Genomic DNA, 17770 nt, shown 5'->3' with positions numbered 1-17770 from the left:
TGTCAAGGATGGATACAGAATGAAGTTTGGATGTGGCTTGAGGGGTTTCCATGCTCAGCATCCAAATTTATACTTTCAAAATATAGTATAGATATTTATTTATTTATTGCTTAAAAATATTAGTATAGATATGGATATGTTACAGATATTGTCAACCTCTTAACACTTGAGTCTTCAAAAGAAAAAAGAAATTGAGTCAAGGAAGTTCAATTCCCATGACAAGATTGAAGATGTAAGCAAGTTCTATCATATAACTAGTTTTAATCATTCACTAAATAGCTCTTTATAGTTTGCGACCCCTTTTAACTAAAAGCTTTCAACTAGTAATTTGTATATTAATTCATAAATTCAAAAGAAGATACAAAAGGAAAAGGGAGAAATGGTTCTAAATAATTTCTTAAAAAGCCGTGATACCTAAGACAATACCTATTAGCCACTCATCTCTTTTTGCTATCAATATATCTGCAACAAGAATAAGTACAAAAAGTCGTTAATTGAATTTCTCATGCAATGAAGGCTGAGAAATGAGAGACCAATTGTTTCCTACAAATGTGAATTTCTTTCAATCTAATTCTCTCCCCCATGGAGAAGTCAACAACTGCCTACATGAATAACAACCCAAATCTTGTAGTTGGACAGGCTTGTCCACGAATGAATCATTCACTACAGATTATGGAGAAAAAATTGAGTGTAAAGACAGCAGGCAAAATGGTCTGCAAGACTACTGTCGTCTGGGTAGAAGTTTATGACACTTGATAAGTTAATGCCAAAGCTTGCAACAAAAACCATTCCGTGGCCTCTTGCTGGATACTATTTCTGAAAAGGTATCAACCAATTGACCAGCCAAGCTACTTGGATCATCAATTAGCGTTTGAATGAAGGTATTTACCACCCTACGTTCTTGCTCCGTTGATCGCAAGCTAAACCAAGTAAGCAACTTTAACCTGAACTCCTTCTCAATCAGACCCTGACATTCCAGCCAGCGGATGATCTTGACACAATATTCAAAGTTCTCATCCAAGCCTCCTGTACGAATTCGGATAGGTGAACCATTGATTAGGGTGCTGTCAGAGTCATGTGTCTCACCATTATTGCTAGCTCCTCTCTTCCGACAACCTTCCATCTGAGAATCACCAGCTGACACATCTCCATTCTTCCCCTGGTTCCAGTTTTGGGAATCTCCACTACCATGTGATCTGGCAAGACCGTTTCTCTCATTGTCATGAGAGGTGGCATCATCATCTGCTTCAACAGTCAGCTCTAAAGTGCAGCAGTTATCTTCATCTCTGGACGAAGGGGTTAACTCTTCATTTAAATCGGGTACTGAAGCAACATTTAAGTCAAGCTGGCGAGAAGTAGATGGTTTCCTATCTTCCTGAACAGGTTCAGGCTTAACAGTACAAGACTCACAGCATTTTGTAGATGCAGGTCCAGTGAATCCCTCTAAACAGCCTTGCTGTTGAGCCCATGCAAGTCTTAGAATTTTGCCAAGGTCCCGGACCTTGAAGCCAGAATCGAATTCAATGTCTTTTCCAGTGTAGTAGCCTTCCTTGGAGCCAGAGCTTCCTCTAGTATCCTGATTGACCTGAATTTTGTGTCCTGCTACTAGATTAGACTTCCTATGAATTATCTCAACACTCTTCGTGAAACACTTTGCCTCAGAGTGTCCCACATCACTGGCCTCTGTATAAGAAACTATCCGAAAAGAATACTCTGTGCAAGGCTGCAAATTCGAAATCAAAATCCTTCTCTGAGTTCTTGGAAAGACACAGACAGGTTCTTTTGTGTAAGTGTCTTCTCTGGCCATGCAGTACCAGAGCTTGTAGCCCTTGACATCTTCAGAGGATGCAGCAGATACTTCTATCAATACAATCACAACAGAAGATGAAGTCACCTCCTCGAAAAGGAATTTGCACGCTGCAGGAAGTGAACCCTCTGGCAAGAAGTGGCACCAGGAAAGTATTACAAATAAATTACTCTAGCTTCAATTTGCCGCAAGATAATACCACCTTGAAGAGTTAATAAGAAATGGTACCTGAGGAATTAGTAAGTTTGCTAGTCTTTGTTGCCAGCCATTCATCACCCTTCTCAATGGCAATCGAGCACAATGACTGAACATCGCTGGCAATAGAAAGTCTGCTAACAATTCCTCGAGCCATCTTTGATGATACTCCATTCACTGGGCCAACTTCCATCTCCAATTTTGCCTTGGCTTCTTTAATAATTTCATGAAGTTCTTTAAATCTGGATGTCCCATCCAGGAGCCTGTAACTCAGGTATATTCTGTAGCAGAGGACATCAACACGGCGAGCATCCTTAGCTACACAAAGCTGTTTCTTCCAAAACCTACCAAGATCAACAGGTGAAGAGAAAATACATTCAACTTGCAACAAGTCTACTAGTGGATTACAAAAAAAAAAAAAAGAACCAATTTATGCAATTCTGGGAGTTAGGACCATTACTGATACAATAACGGAGCAATATTTATCAAAATGAAACACAACATGACTAACAAGCATTACTCACAAGAAGATAACTAATGCTTCCGTTCATGCAGGAGGGCTAAAATGGATGGGTAGAGTTGCAGAATCATTACAATGAAGAGGATTTATGATGTCTAGCTTTTTTGAAAGGACAGCTTACCGCTCTAAAATTCACTCACAATGTCTTTTAAGAGTTGCATGTTAATACTTAAGAATGAAAAAGGGCCAAAAATGCCCCTGAACTATAGGAAAAGGTCTAAAATACCTTTCATCCATCTTTTGGTCTAAAAATATCCTTCTACTCATCTTTTTGGTCTAGAAATACCCTTATATTCACCTTTTTGGCTCACTCATACCCTTGAAACTAACAACCCTCTCTTTATTTATTTATATTTAAAAAATATTTATTATGTGTCATTCTCTTATTGAATGAAATAAGAACTCCATCTCAACTATATTTTTCCCCATAATTTATCCAAGTCAAAACAATATACATCTTCAAGACCCAAATTTATTTTTATTTTTTTAAAATCTAGTAGTTTTTTGTGTTTGTTGTAGCTTTTTATTTTTTTTAATCCGGCTCCTCTCCATTTTTTTTTCTCTATTTTCCTCAAGCTCTTATTTGGATTGAAGACACACATCATAAAGAAAAATAAATGGCTAAGATTTAAATAATTAAATCAAGACTCTTAACATAATATAAATAATTAATATTTCATAAACAAACTAATAATGTCATAATCATAATAATATTATCTTATCCATAACATATTATAAATTTCTCTTCTTTTCTACTTTTTTTATCCCTACAGGCTACAAGCATGTATCTTCTTTTTTGTTCTAAATTGAGTTAATCTTTAGTTATAGTCTTTTAGGGAACTTTCTCTTTGAAATTAGTTATCACAAAGATCATTAGTAAAAAAATTAAGTTATCATTTATTTTTATTTTTTTAATTAAAGGAGGACAAACAAGCTTAAGATTTATGAATAATTAAAAAAAAAAGAACAAAAAGGATTTATGAATAATATGATATCTCTATAATTGTGAAATTATTAATATTTTTATAATATGTTAATTATCTAAAACAAACTTTTAAAAAAATAAGTTACAGCAAATACAAATATTAAGATTTTCTTTAAAATATTTTTTGGGGTATGGAAGAGGTATTGAATTAATTATGATTTTTTTTTTAGTAAAGGTGGGGTTTTTATTTAATCCAATAAAAAAATGAATCATAATTAATATTTTAAAAAAAATAAAAAATAAAGAGAGGGTTGTTAGTTTCAAGGGTTAAGTGAGCCAAAAAGCTGAATGGAAGGGTATTTTTAGACCAAAAAGATGAGTAGAAGGGTACTTTTTAGACCAAAAGATGGATGGAGGGTATTTTTAGACCTTTTCCTATAGTTCAAGGGTATTTTTGGCCCTTTTCCACTTAAGAAATAGCTATTGATTATTCTGATCAACCAGAGAAATCAGAAACAGAACTTAAAAAACTAATCAAGATTGAACAGAGAATAAACAATTAACATCTTCACCACTGCAAAGTGACACTTGTAAGCAGGAAGCTAATAAAAGAATTCAGAGGAAGATGGCTTCAAGACTTCTCCCTCTGCACAAACTTGTGTCAAGGGAATAAGTCCTCTTTCAACCTTCCTTTTGTAGGTTGACAGCATTCAGAGTAGATTCCTGAGTCACACATTTTTACCCTCAACACACACACATAAATCTCCAGTGAAAATACAACTGCTGGCAGCTCCAAATCATGCGTAGGGTAGTTCTTTTCATGGTTCTTAAGCTTCCTAGAGGCGCATCAGAAGAGGTTGGGAAAGACTTGGTGAGCCAAGTCAAGGACAGGATAGGTCAAGAGATTTCAGACAGAAGTCCAATCCAAAGAAGGATGTTCCAGGAAAGAAGGAAACAAGGATATTCTCACCCTTTCACCTTGGTATAGTTTTAGTTTGGCTTAATACTGAATGAACATATCAGCATTGAAAAGTGAGAACTGTTATTCTTATCTAAAGGAAACTTACCCAAGAATTCCAGAAACTTTACCACAAGAAGCACAACAATAGCTCCCATCTAGCTGCATCAGTTGTCCTAGATCAACAACTCCTACCTTCCCACGTTGGAGTGCACACTCAACGTGACAAGTCAGGCCACATGAGTCCCCCTGACCAGATTCAGATGTGCACTCCAACCAAAGACTAGGATCCTTGTTGTCATCAAATAAGTGACAAATGCAACAAGAGCACCTCTTGCAAAAAGTGTCATCTATAGAAATAGTTGCCCTGCATGCAGAATTTTTGCAAATCCATGAATTCGAACATTTCACATCAGCATACTGCTCTGTAGCTGATAGAATTCGGAGAGGGTTTTCCCCTTTCCTGAGCTGCTTTCTAGAAGAATGATCCTTAGGACTTGAAGATACTCTTTTTTGTTCTTGAGTCTTCAATTGCTTTTTACTCAACTTTGGGAGTTGCTCAGACATTTTGCACTAGGATAAAATCAATAGCTTCTTTTCCTTGTCCTGGTAAAACTCCAAAATATCTTTCCTTTGGACCAGATTTCAAGAATTTCTGGAGTGCCTTTGAACTTCTTGAATTTCTCTGTAATGCTTTTCACACTGGACGAAACACTAAGAACACCAAAAACTGGATATAAAGAATACACGAGTTAGCATACAAAGAATCTACAGTTGTGGCACAATGAAAAAACTGAGTGGATCTCATCAAAAGAAATGAAACAAGGATTTGTATCCACTAACGAAAATATGATTTGACCTGTCTTTTGAGCAAGAAAGTTCATATATAATTGCTTGCAGACTGTCAAATACTCAATACAGAAAAAGGAGAGATACAGGACGATTTTCCATTATTGCATTTAAAGATCTCAGAAACTTAAGTCCATTCCTGCCCATGGCACCATATATATATATGAGCTTCCATATGAGAGGGTCCACTGTAGATGCCTTAGGAAAAAATATGTCGAGAAAATAAAATTTCAGTGGGTTTTGAGTGCCAATAACTGACATTTCATCCTTTTTTCATGGTGAAGTCAGAAATTATGACATTTGAAATAGGCAAACTTAAAAGGGAGTTGAAGTTTATTCTATCATTTATTTAATGCTACCAAAAATGATAATCCTGCATAAATTTTTCAGAGTGAACTTAAAGAAATATGAAGAGTTAAAAGCAGAATCCATTTAAAGATGACAGAAGCTATTATAAATGTCACAAGAAAAGAGTACAACCGAGAAGATCTATAGAAAGTTCTAAAATACTATTATTACTCGATATGACTGAAAGGCATTATCGTTTTTTATCAAATGGAAATCTATGAACTTCTGTGAATAACAATTTCCGTCATCAAACTGTAATGTCTATAGAATTATTATATTAAGGTACAGAATGGACATTGGAGAAACAATCTTATAGCACTCGGGGATTGTTTGGTAGTTGGTTAGAGTTATATCGGGTATTAGTAATGCAGGAATTAGTTATGAGAGAATCTGTGTATTATTCTATATATACCTTATGCAGGGTTTAGTTATTCAATTATTATTATTCCACCTTCTATCCTTCATATAATAATACATAGATTCCCTTAGTATTAGTTATGCAGGTTTAATTGCAAACCAAATAGCCTATTAGTTTTATACATGAATAATTTACTTCTAAACAACAACCAAACATGGTATTACTTATGCACGATTTGATACTTGCTTAACTCACCTTCAAACCAGCTACCAAATGACCCCTCACATCCTTGGTCATATAATTTTTTAGCCACTTCCCCATTGTGAACACCCACACCCCAAAAAAGTAATGAAGTGAAATAATAGTTCTAACATGTTGATTATCGTTCACAAAGTGACAGTGTTCATTGTGCATTAGCATTTCAATGTTCATTTGATTCTTAAATAGAGACACATAAACCATCTTCCTCTTGAAGTTACCAAAAGCTACAGAGTTAGCATCAGCCAACAAGAAGAATGCTCTAATTTTTTTAAAACGGGTAACTTTGTATTCCTCAACATTAAGAGATATGTTGACAGCAACCTCCAAAAAGTGAGCTACAAAGTGATATTAATTAGAAAACTCCTATGAAATTCACTATCTGTATTTGTATTTCATCATCTGTACTACCTCTGTCCCAATTTATATTACTAACTTTCTATTTTAGTCAGTCTCAAAAAGAATAAAATTCTTTATTTGGCAAGTATTTAATAACACCATCAACATTTTCCCATATCGGGTCCCACTTATTTGGCAAGAAATCTACAAAGGTGTACTCTTTTAAGGGTAATTTAGGAACATTGCAAAGTCTTCCCATATTTCTTTGACTCAGTGTCCAGTCAAACTGCATTACATAAATTGGGACGGAAGAAGTAAGTTTTTTACCCTAGAAACATGAACTAATACAATTCCATTTGATACTCCTGCCAATTCATATATTCCCCTTGAGTAAGCCTGCTCAATGTAAATACTCCATCACTTTGATGCTTCCATCTGATTGTATCAGCTTCAATATTTTTTTTGAAAATGGTAACGATGTATTGTATCAGCCTCAATATTTGTGCCCAAGTTCACCTAACTCGGTAGTTCAGCCGCACTATCACTTCCCATTCACTTAGCAACCTTCTGAATGTTTGGTCCCAACCTTGAGGTGCAAGATTCTTCAACTGTGCAGTCAGGTTTGCTACTAATAGAGAACAACATAGGAAAAAGTTCTTGTGGCATTCCATTTCCAGTCCAATTGCCTTTCCAGAATAAAATCTTGTTGTCATTTTCTATCAGGTAACAGGTACTCCTCTTGAAATCAGGCCATAGATATCTAGTAGATCTCCACAGCCCTACACCATATGTCTGTAACCTGTTTTATACACCAGTGTCCTTCTTGGCCAAATTTTTGTTGGACTACTTCCTTCCAGAGAGCTTGATGCTCCACATTGTATCTCCATAACAATATCATAAGTAGGCTATTATTTTGCAGCTTCAAATTCTTAATCCCCATACCTCCTTGAGCTCTGTTCTGCTGCCACTTTACCAAGTGAAAAGTCTTGCCCTCCTTATTGCCATTCCAGAAGCAATTCCTCCTCAATTATCTAGGATGTCAATTCCCTTGCTTGGCATAGGAACTAGACATTACATATATTGGTAGAGCATTCAACACTGAGTTTATCAAAATGAGTCCCTCCCAGAGAAAGATACCGAGACTTCCATAGAGCTAATGTTTTTTTTTAAAATGGTAAAGTGACTTCCACAGAGCTAACTTTTTTTCGACAAAAACTTCCACAGAGCTAACTTCCTCTCTGTTTTTTCAATGATTCCATCCCATACCTCCAAAGCTTTGTGTTTTGACCCCAATGGCATACCAAGATAAATAGTAGATGCTTTCTCCAATGAACAACCCAAAATGTTTGCCAGAACCTATATGCAATACTTCCTTATCTAGAAAGATATTGCTTCTTCTCTGGTTTACCTTCAAACCTGTGTTGGCTTCAAATATTTGCTTTTATCATTCTAAGGTAACTAATTTTTTCTAGTGTAACATCACAGAAAATAATTGTGCCATCTACATATAAAAGATGACAAATATCCAGCACCTTACCTGTTGTATTCCGTACTCTGAATCCCTTCAGCAATCTGTTGTGATTAGCAATCCTCATCATGCTATTGAGACCTTCCATAACTGTGATAAAAAGGAGAGGGGGCACAGGATCACACTGTCTAAGTCCCCTTTCTGCTGAAAAAAAAAACAACTGGTTTTGCTTTGACAAGTATAGAGAACCTAGTAGTGTTATACAGAATTTAATCCATTTCACCCATCTATTGCCAAAGGCCATCTCTGTCTAAGCACACTGATAAGGAAGTTCCAATTGAGATTATCATAGCTTTCTTGATGCGTAATTTGCACATGACCCCTGGATCTTTCCCTCTCATCTTATTATCAATACACTCACTGGTTATCAATGCAACATCCATAACTTGTCTCCCCTCAATGAATGCCATTTGATGTTTGTTAACCAGATTGTCCACTTTTTTTAGCCTTTCAGCCAACACTTTTGAGATGATCTTATACATACCAGATTAATGGGTCTAAATTCCCTAAGTTCAATAGCATCTACTTTCTAGAAATCAAAGCCATAAAAGTAGCATTGAAGCTTTTCTCAAAAAATTGTTGACCCTGGAAATTTTGTTGGGTGAGAATCATGTCCTACTTAAGCATGTGAAACCTTGATAAAAAGCCATTTGTAAAACCGTCAGGGCTAGGTTATTTATTGGCAGCACATAGCTTGATTCCTTCAAAAAAAATCTTCCTCCTCAAACTAGGAGAAGTCTATTCAATTCTCTTTGATGGAAATCTGGCCACATTAAAGTCTCCACAAAACATCCAAGGACCCTCACATACCCCCTAAAGCTGCCAATTCCACCATAAGTCCTTTCTCTCCGTTCACTCACAATCAGCATATACAGGTAGTGAAATACCAATATAAATCCTGATTGCTCCCAAAGAATTTACAGGTAAGTGTTTGATTCCCAACTATCCACATATTCCCCTTTTCGGGCTCTTTTATCCCACAATACAATAATCCCCCACTGTTTCCTATAGAATCCACTCACAATTACATAATATGCACACCCCACTGATGTACTAATGATCCTACCAGGTTCCTTTTGTTCTCCCTGTTCAGCTCCCACATTCCAGGATAACATTTTTACTTTCATTATGTACCAACTTTTGTGTTTCTCTCCCTGTTTCTTCATTCTTTGTGGCTCTCCATTCAAAATTTCATGTCAAATTCCAGATTTTTGAACTCTTTTGAGAGCAATTGCTTTTTAATATGTGCCATTGCCACTAAAGTTATCTACTTTTCCACCCCCTTGTTTGATCCACTTCCATAAACAAGGCAAAAGCTTCTTTTTCACCGCCTTTGAACGCAACCTCAAACTCTTGGCTCATCTTGATTATATTATTTTTTTGAAATTAAACTCTTGCCTCATCTTGATTATATGATTATGCACCAAAAGAGTTGCAGTGTCTTCAATTACTTGATCGCTTACTAGCATAGACTCCTCACATGTTAGCAAGACATATGGTAGGGGAATTAGGTCACCATATATCGCCATATGATCCTTTGTTTGACCCTCAGTTTCTTTGCTTCCTTTCTCCTCTATCGGAAGTTAATAAGTTGATTCTTGTGTCTCTGTCTCATTATATGAATTTTGATCAGGTCCTCCCAATTGTGCCTTGTTCATATAGACTTTGTTGTTCTCACTTCTCCCTGACCAAACAATTTTCGACTTCTTCTTTCGCTGAATAAACCACCATTCAGGGATTAAAAACCACGTTCAAGTTTATTTTTGTGACAAAGGGTTTAGCTATTAATGTTTTGATGGGTTTTTATTTGTTCCTTGCATAAAAAGCCCACCTTCCATCCTTCTTAATGGCCTAACTTACTATTTTCATTTACTATAGCGGGTCCATCATCTGCTAGGGCCATCTCATTTAAAAGAGTACCCTCAATCACATGTCTTTCATCTACACCCTTAGCACCAATACATGTATTTTTGTCGACCTGCAAATTTTTCATGCCCTGTCCCTGTCCTCCCATTTTTGTAGGCGTAGACATAGCTCCGACACCTCAAAACTCCACCATCTCTTTAGAACCTGTTTCTCAACATTGCAAGCATGAATTGGACAATGCCAGAACATACATCAGATCTGTTGAGCTGCTGGATTAGGAGGGGAGGCAGTAAGAGTCAAAAGAGATGGTGGAAGCTAATACGTTTTTTGTGCAACTTGACAGGGGAAACAAATAACCATCTCTTCCTGCATTGTAAGTTTACTGCTCAAATTTGGAACTTGTTTCTCAACATCACAAGCATGAACTGGACAATGCCAGAACATACATCAGATCTGTTGAGCTGCTGGATTAGGAGGGGAGGCAGTAAGAGTCAAAAGAGATGGTGGAAGCTAATACCATCATGTGTATGGTGGTCTGTCTGGAAAGAAAGAAATGGAAGATGTTTTGAAGACGGTTCCAATTCCTTCCACAAAGTTAAATGGAATTGTATAGTATCTCTACTTTTTTGGTATAAACAACTTTGTATAGATGATATAGATCAGATTATAGATTTGTTAGAAAATCTGTAGTTATCCCTTCTTGGAGGTTGCCCGCATACCCTTAATGCTGAAGAACTCAACCTTATCAGTTTCAAAAAACAAAACAAAAAAACCCCACCACGTTCTCTCTCCAATTGTATTGCACTCACCTTCTCTATTTTCTGATACCTTATTGGAGCTTCAAGCCATATGGGTAGCGAGAAGATGAGATTCCTATTGGCAATGTCAACCGTAGCTGGAATTTTTTTCAGTGGGCCTTTAACTCGAACATGAGCTCATCTCAAATGATTTTTCAATTCAATCTCTTCCTCAATTTCAAACCAGCCATTGCATCTTTCACTGACCTTTTTTAAAGGCATTTGACCAGAGATGAAGTGTAAGACCTATTATTTGAATCCAGAACCAGTCAAACATGGTACAATTTGAAAAGGCCTCTGTTGGTGTCCACCATTCCAATTATAGTTGCCTTCCTTGCCTCCACCAATCTCCCATCACTACATGTTTTGCAACAACCCTAGATTCGAATTCAAACAAGAATTGAAATCTATTCATATTATATACGAGTACCCCCTCCCTGTTTGGCATTCCAAGATTGTTGAGCCCATCGTCTTACATCATTTCTAGATGGATATCGTCCTCGCCTGAATTTTCAACTAAACACTTGCCCAAGATATCCTTGTCATTGAATTACGAAGAAATTTTTAGAGATACCCCATCATCCCCTATCGATAGCTTCATCTATGTCCATTTGTTTTTGTGTAATGCTTCTTTATTGCTCCCCTCCCCTATGAGGTGATGTTTGTATTCCCTGAGCTTTAGTAGCTCTTTGTACGAGGTCACTATTAACAAAGCCTTCTATTTTTGACACCAATTGTATCCATCTCTCATTAAATGTATTTTCAGGTAGAATAATTACTATTGTCTTGGCCCTTTTTTTTTTTTCTTTTTTTTTTTGTCTTGTCTTGGCCCTTGATAGATATAATAGAAACAAAATCTCCAGTGAGACAAAACAAGGCTTGTTGAGAAATCCCTACGTCGCCAAGATTGGAAAGTCTTTCCTCTATTTTCAAAGACCTCCTTGAGCCTCTTGCAAATCTATAGTAGCGCTTCTTTGCTTATAACAACCTTCTTCTAGGTCGAGCTCGTCGCACCAGGCTTGTCTAGTGCGGGTCGAGCTATTGCATAGGAGCGGGGGATTTATCCTGTGCGCACCCAAAGGATAGCGGCCGCGGGTTTCCCTTGTCATCAAAAAAAAAAATATGATGTGTTGTGCATTCCATTTAATCATACCAAGTCCCCACTTTAGATGTAAAGATAATAATATCATATGATACTCCCCCTAGAAGAAAGTAGATCTTGTTATCTGTGAAAGCAAAAGGGATATGGTTAAAGAGAATGATTTGAGAGTAAGTCCACCAGAGATAGGGTTACTAAGGTCGAGAGGGGACCTTAGTTAGAGACATAGGGAAATGTGCCTACGAGTATTATGAACATTTTTCATAAGAGAGATAGGGTTACCAAGGCCTGTGAGGGGACCTTAATCTTGATTGCAATCTTAAATGTATTTCTTAAAATATTTTACTATGATGATGAGGTGCTCTTTACCATTTGTGGGATAGTCTAGTTAAAACCTTTTCACCTGAGATCATAAAGAGGAAGAGCCAAGAAGAATGCTCTTTCTGTAGCAACAACATAGTATGTCATCTTTTTCCTTCTTAATAAGAATCTTTTCAAGATGAAGGCATAAATCTTTGCTTTGGTTATTCAAATAGATCTCATACCATTGGCAATTTCCTAAACTATCTTATTCTCAAAGCTCAAACCACATAAAAAGTGGTTGTCTTTCTCTTCTTTCTTCATTTCTAGGTTCTAGATAACCACGGCACACATATTTGTGCCTACAACAATAGCATAAGCCTATAAAGTGTCTAAGCCATAGTTTCATGCTTCCTTACTCTATGATAAAGAAATGAATCTTGGACTTAGCTCAATTCAAAATCTAGACCATGAGTTGAGGATTGCCCAAAACCTTATAAAGCGACAAAGGTCATCCCACAACCAATGTGGGACAAATTAACACACTTCTCCCCCCTTGTCACACGCCCAAACCTATCAACTGGAGAGTGGACAACATATTATGGGGGGCCAACATTAGGTAAACCAAGAATTGGGATGAGTCTGACTTTGATACCAAGATAAGAAATGGATCTTGAGCGCAACTCAAACCCAAAAGCTAGTTAGCAAAGTGAAGATTACTTAAACAATATAAATAGGCTAATTCCACATCTCACAACCAATGTTGGATAACTTAACACACTTGATATAATTTTATCCATATTATAATCTGTGCAGGACCTGATTTCACATTCATGATCCAATTAGATCTAATATGTCCCCTATAGCATTTTCGTAATATAGTTGTTAATTAAAATTAATAATAACAAGTTGATGGAAAATTGAAGGAAATTGACTTCTTGAAATTAAGCATTGGATTTATGATGGCATCACACATCATATGTGATTTAGACAAAAAAAAACAAGTGCATACTTTGACATAAGTGGGATTACAATGTTCCATTAAGATATTGATGTGAATCCAAAAAAAAATTAAATTATATTCCCTACGTGTTTCTCATGACGGACACCTAGTTTTCGATTTGTTAGAGCATATAAAGATAAGTATAGTTAATTGAAATTGACTTTCCTACTTATGTTTTTGTTTTTTATTAAGTACATTTCGTAGATGATATCAAGAATACGCATAAATCAATTTTTGGGCTTTTGTCGCTCCCTAGTTCTGGTCTAATCTCTTTTGTATTAAGCTGACTTAATATTTTCTTCGTTAACTCTTTTTGTAATTTCTGGATATTCTTCATGCCATCTACAAAATGTACTTCATAAAAAACAAAAACATAAGTAGGAAAGTCAGTTTCAATTAACTATACTTATCTTTGTATACTGTAACAAATCCCTTAATTTATTGAGCATCATTTCTTAATGTTATGCACCATGGTTCACTTTTTTATTAAGGACAGTAACCTCAGATATCAGAGAAAACAACTACTATAACATACATGGATTTTACGAGCTTCATCCTCAATTTAGTGTTATAGAGCTTCTTCTTTTTGACAAAGGTAACAAATTTGTATATAAACCTTCAGCACTAATGCTAGGATCCCAAAAATTTACATCACAGAGCTACATACAACTGAGTAGGCTCAGTAACCCAAAAAAAAGAAAACCTATCTCTAGGTCCTATCTCATCTTACAAGGATCCTAAGATGTCTACAATTGCTACAGGATCATTTATATATTCCGAACTACACCAATAGCAAAAAGTTTAATCATATTGAAAACCATAAGACTAAAAAATTCACACTGAAACATATAGAGTTAACCACCGTGAAATGTGTGGGGAAAAAAATCACAATAGGAAGTTAAATTGGATGAAGGCCAGAAGACCTAGTTTCCCATCTTCCCATGGCTAAGATTGCGAGCCTAGGGCCAAGAATTGGTATATATATATACATATCCTGCCACAAAAAAAGGGAACCAAGAATTGAAGAGTAAATACAAGAATCATTATGACTATTCTATTATACTCAAATACCATGGAGGTCTGGAAAGGATTTAAACAAGCAATCTACCGATCCCAAAACAAAATACAACTCTATGCTAATGCAATTTCTCATGCTTAGGTGGTAAGATATAATTCCCAGGCCATGAGATTAAGTGGAGATTTTCACCTTTATAAATCCATCAATGATAGCCAAATAAGGATGTAGCAGCAACCCCTCCCTATGACAATAAGATGTTAAGTTTCATAAGTGATACATCTCTGCAGTTTAGGTCTCTAAAATGAGAGAAATAATTTCTTAAAATATCGATTATCCTTGTGTCCAGCATCTTAGGAACAGGCAATTCAAATTCCACAATAAAAATTTTGACAAAACATTTAAGTTAACCAAAATTTCAACAGAAACACAAACACACGTGACACTACATAGTCATTTACATACAACCATACCAAACACAAAACATTACTCCCTCCGTTTGTGCCTTACTTTTGTTTGAAGTCTCCTACTTAGTTTGTTTAAAAAAGAATGGCACATTTCTATGTTTAGTGAGCTTTTAATTTCAATATTCCTACTTCACCCTTAATGACACTCCCTTATGGAAATGACATGACATATTTAAGACCACAAAATTCAAAGGATATTTTAAAAATGTTATATGCATCCTAGTTTAAAACCACAAAATTGACAAATTACATTATTAAACTCCGTGCCTACTCCTAGTCAAACTAAGACACATAAATTAAAACAGAGGAAATATTAAATCACATTAAAAAGAATTGTAAGATTCTCATAGATATGATAGAATATGATCTTGTAAATATAGTATAGCTTGATTTACTCCTGTAATTATGTATTTTGATTCTCTTTCCTTTCTTAGAGAATGTATACTTACCTATTTAAACCCCAATGTCCCAAACCACAAAGATTTCCCCTGCTACCCTTTTGGATTCAAGATTGGTCCACCCTACCTATTTGTTAGTCCACACTCTTCGAACTTTTGCATCTGTTACTTGGTCCTTTATTATCTTTTAGAAAGCACAGGAGAAAAATCATCCTTTCACGACCTCCCTTAATCACCATCCTTTTGTCAAGTTCTTTACCTCTCACATCTAATGATATTATTCTAGTCATGGTAAAACTAACTGCACTTTCTCTTACCTCACTTTGCTCCCTCCTGCCTCTTTTATTAATAAAAAAGAACAAATAAGAAAATTAAAGCTACACTAACCACCGAAAGAGACCTTTCTCTCAATAACACCAAATGTGTCTGAGACTTTTACTAAATCAGCACATGCATCAGTGCTGAAACTAGAACATGCAACACTAACATGGTGCTAATGGAAAAATCAGCTATCCCAACAAGAAATACTAAAATCATTCACACACGCAATGAGCATTTGGAAATTATTAGTGTCCTAGTTCTTCACATTGCCCATACTCAGCAAGGAAACAAACCAAAGATAACCAGCAACCAATTCGTAACAGTCAAAACACCTCATCACTAACAAGAATATATTAATACCCAAAATAGATATACTACCCAGCAAAGAGAAACAAAATTTCACAAAAATAATCAACAAACACGAACTTGAGTAACAGATCTGGAAGCAAACACATTCAGCAAACAACAAATAAGAAAACAAATATATTTTTTTTAAAAACATGAGAAAATCTGAAGAAAGTACCTGCTGTGAGTAAGAAAAAAGGAGAGAAAAATTTAGGGTTATCGAAGAAGAGAGAGAGAGAGAGAGAGGGGGGTTGAAGGGTTTGTTTGGAGAGAGTAATGAAAAATCCTCTCTCTGTGTTAAAGGAAACTTGGGTCCTGTTAATGTTAGTTGGTGTTGTACCAAATTTCTGTACGAGTATTTGTTAGAGATGACCCTCACGCGTAATTTAGGAGCGTGGTACTTCATAAAGCACATGCTCCAGTTGCCTGTTTTGCAATTTGCTCGTCTATCTCACGCTTTTTATTCTATCGTGAAGATAAGGTTCTATCATATTTTCTGTTTCACTTTTATCACCTCCACATGCATGTGCTTTTCATACCTAAATAAATTGATTTCGGAATTCTACATTTATACACCTTGGAAAGTTGAATTACCTTCTTATATTAATTGGAAAGGCATAAATTGTACTCTCCTAAATTGTTTAAATATATAACTTGTTATATTTTCATTTGTATTATGTAATGATATTTATGTGATTATTTTCAATCAAATATTTTGCATTACTTGTTATGAATAAGATCTAATATAGTTACATTTGAGTCACTCGTTCGACTCGGTTTCCGATTTGAATTTGAGTTCGATTTTGGCTTTGAAAAATGATCCATCAAAAGATTATTTTTGAGTAAAAACAATTGCCCCTATATCTTTTCTCACATGTGAGAAACACTTTTTTGCATTGGTGAAACACTGGTTGAAGATATGTATCCCTTCAACACATTGATTTGTACCGATTTTTTAAGTGTGTTGTACAATTATACATCGACGTTTAACCGATCCAACGCTGGTTGAAACGACACATCTCTTCAGTGCACTGGTTTGAAACGGTGTTTGAAGGGCGATATACAATTTTACATCAATGGTCGCCAATGCAACACCGATACGAATTGGTATTGTGTTTTTTGAACTATTGCATCTTTTTTTAAGCAGTTTTTGATAGCTATAAATATCTAATATTTCATCAGATATTAACATGCTAGGTAGTACACATCAAGTACTACATTTTTAAAGTTAAAAATCCTCCTTTTTGTAAAAATTCATGTGTGATTTACTCCTGTTGAGTGAGTTCGAGATTCAACAAATTTTAAGGTGCCATTATTTAGCTGTAGTGAATCATTGAATATGTTACAAACAGTAAAGTGTGTCGATTTTTGGTTCATAAGTTTGAACATTCAGATATTCATGGCAATACGGTAATTGAATCAGATAATATTGATTCTTTGAATACATCTATGTTGGAAATAATAATTTAAAGTTGGAGTAGGAATCCTAAGTTGATTAGGATTTGTTATTTATGTTTAATTAGGATTATTTTCAATACACAGAACATACACAGAAACATATAGAACTTTTGAGTTTATAAATAAAATATTTTCCTTCAAATTGGTATCAGAGCTTTTACGATCCTCATAGAAGATCAAAGAGTTTCCGCTGCCGGCGGGCGGCTATGACCTATATATGATGCCCATCTGGCTAATGATCTGTCACGACCCGAGCCTACACCCTGGACGTGGCCGGCACTTTAGAACCATTACTGGTCCTTAAGCGAACCTTCATTATGGCTGACTACAAGCGGAAGACTAACTTGAGCATATATAAGCATCAAATTGAAAGAACTATTTAAAAACAGTTTATTGAATCTCAAAACTTTACTGAATATACTTAGTATGAAACATAAGTTTTAAATAAAATATCAGAAACTAAAAGACTCTCTAAAAGTGTATATCTATGAAGCCTCTACTATTAAGGAATGATGTCGGGACAAGACCCACGACACCTCAAAATTACTAACTGGAAAGTAAATGTGAAGACCTCTGGAATACAAGGAGGTTCACCAAAGCTAACTGGAGTATAGAG

At 35.6% G+C, this 17770-nt stretch overlaps 1 protein-coding gene across 1 annotated transcript; it reads right to left on the bottom strand.

The window, feature by feature from the left end:
* Nucleotides 1-415: 415 nt before the first annotated feature.
* Nucleotides 416-16019, bottom strand: LOC102593387 (VIN3-like protein 1). The gene is made up of 5 exons (XM_006338097.2): nt 15875-16019; nt 14358-14409; nt 4515-5135; nt 2036-2346; nt 416-1935 (listed from the first exon to the last, which is right to left on the bottom strand). Exons 3-5 carry the CDS (start codon nt 4970-4972, stop codon nt 761-763), a joined length of 1944 nt encoding a protein of 647 aa, XP_006338159.1. The 5' UTR covers nt 4973-5135; nt 14358-14409; nt 15875-16019; the 3' UTR covers nt 416-760.
* Between the last annotated feature and the right edge of the window lie 1751 nt (nt 16020-17770).

Source organism: Solanum tuberosum, unplaced genomic scaffold (genome assembly GCF_000226075.1).
Source record: "Solanum tuberosum cultivar DM 1-3 516 R44 unplaced genomic scaffold, SolTub_3.0 scf00003, whole genome shotgun sequence".
NCBI classification, from domain to species: Eukaryota; Viridiplantae; Streptophyta; class Magnoliopsida; order Solanales; family Solanaceae; genus Solanum; species Solanum tuberosum.
Note: the sequence above shows the minus strand (reverse complement) of the source record. Positions and strands in the feature narration are given on the sequence as shown.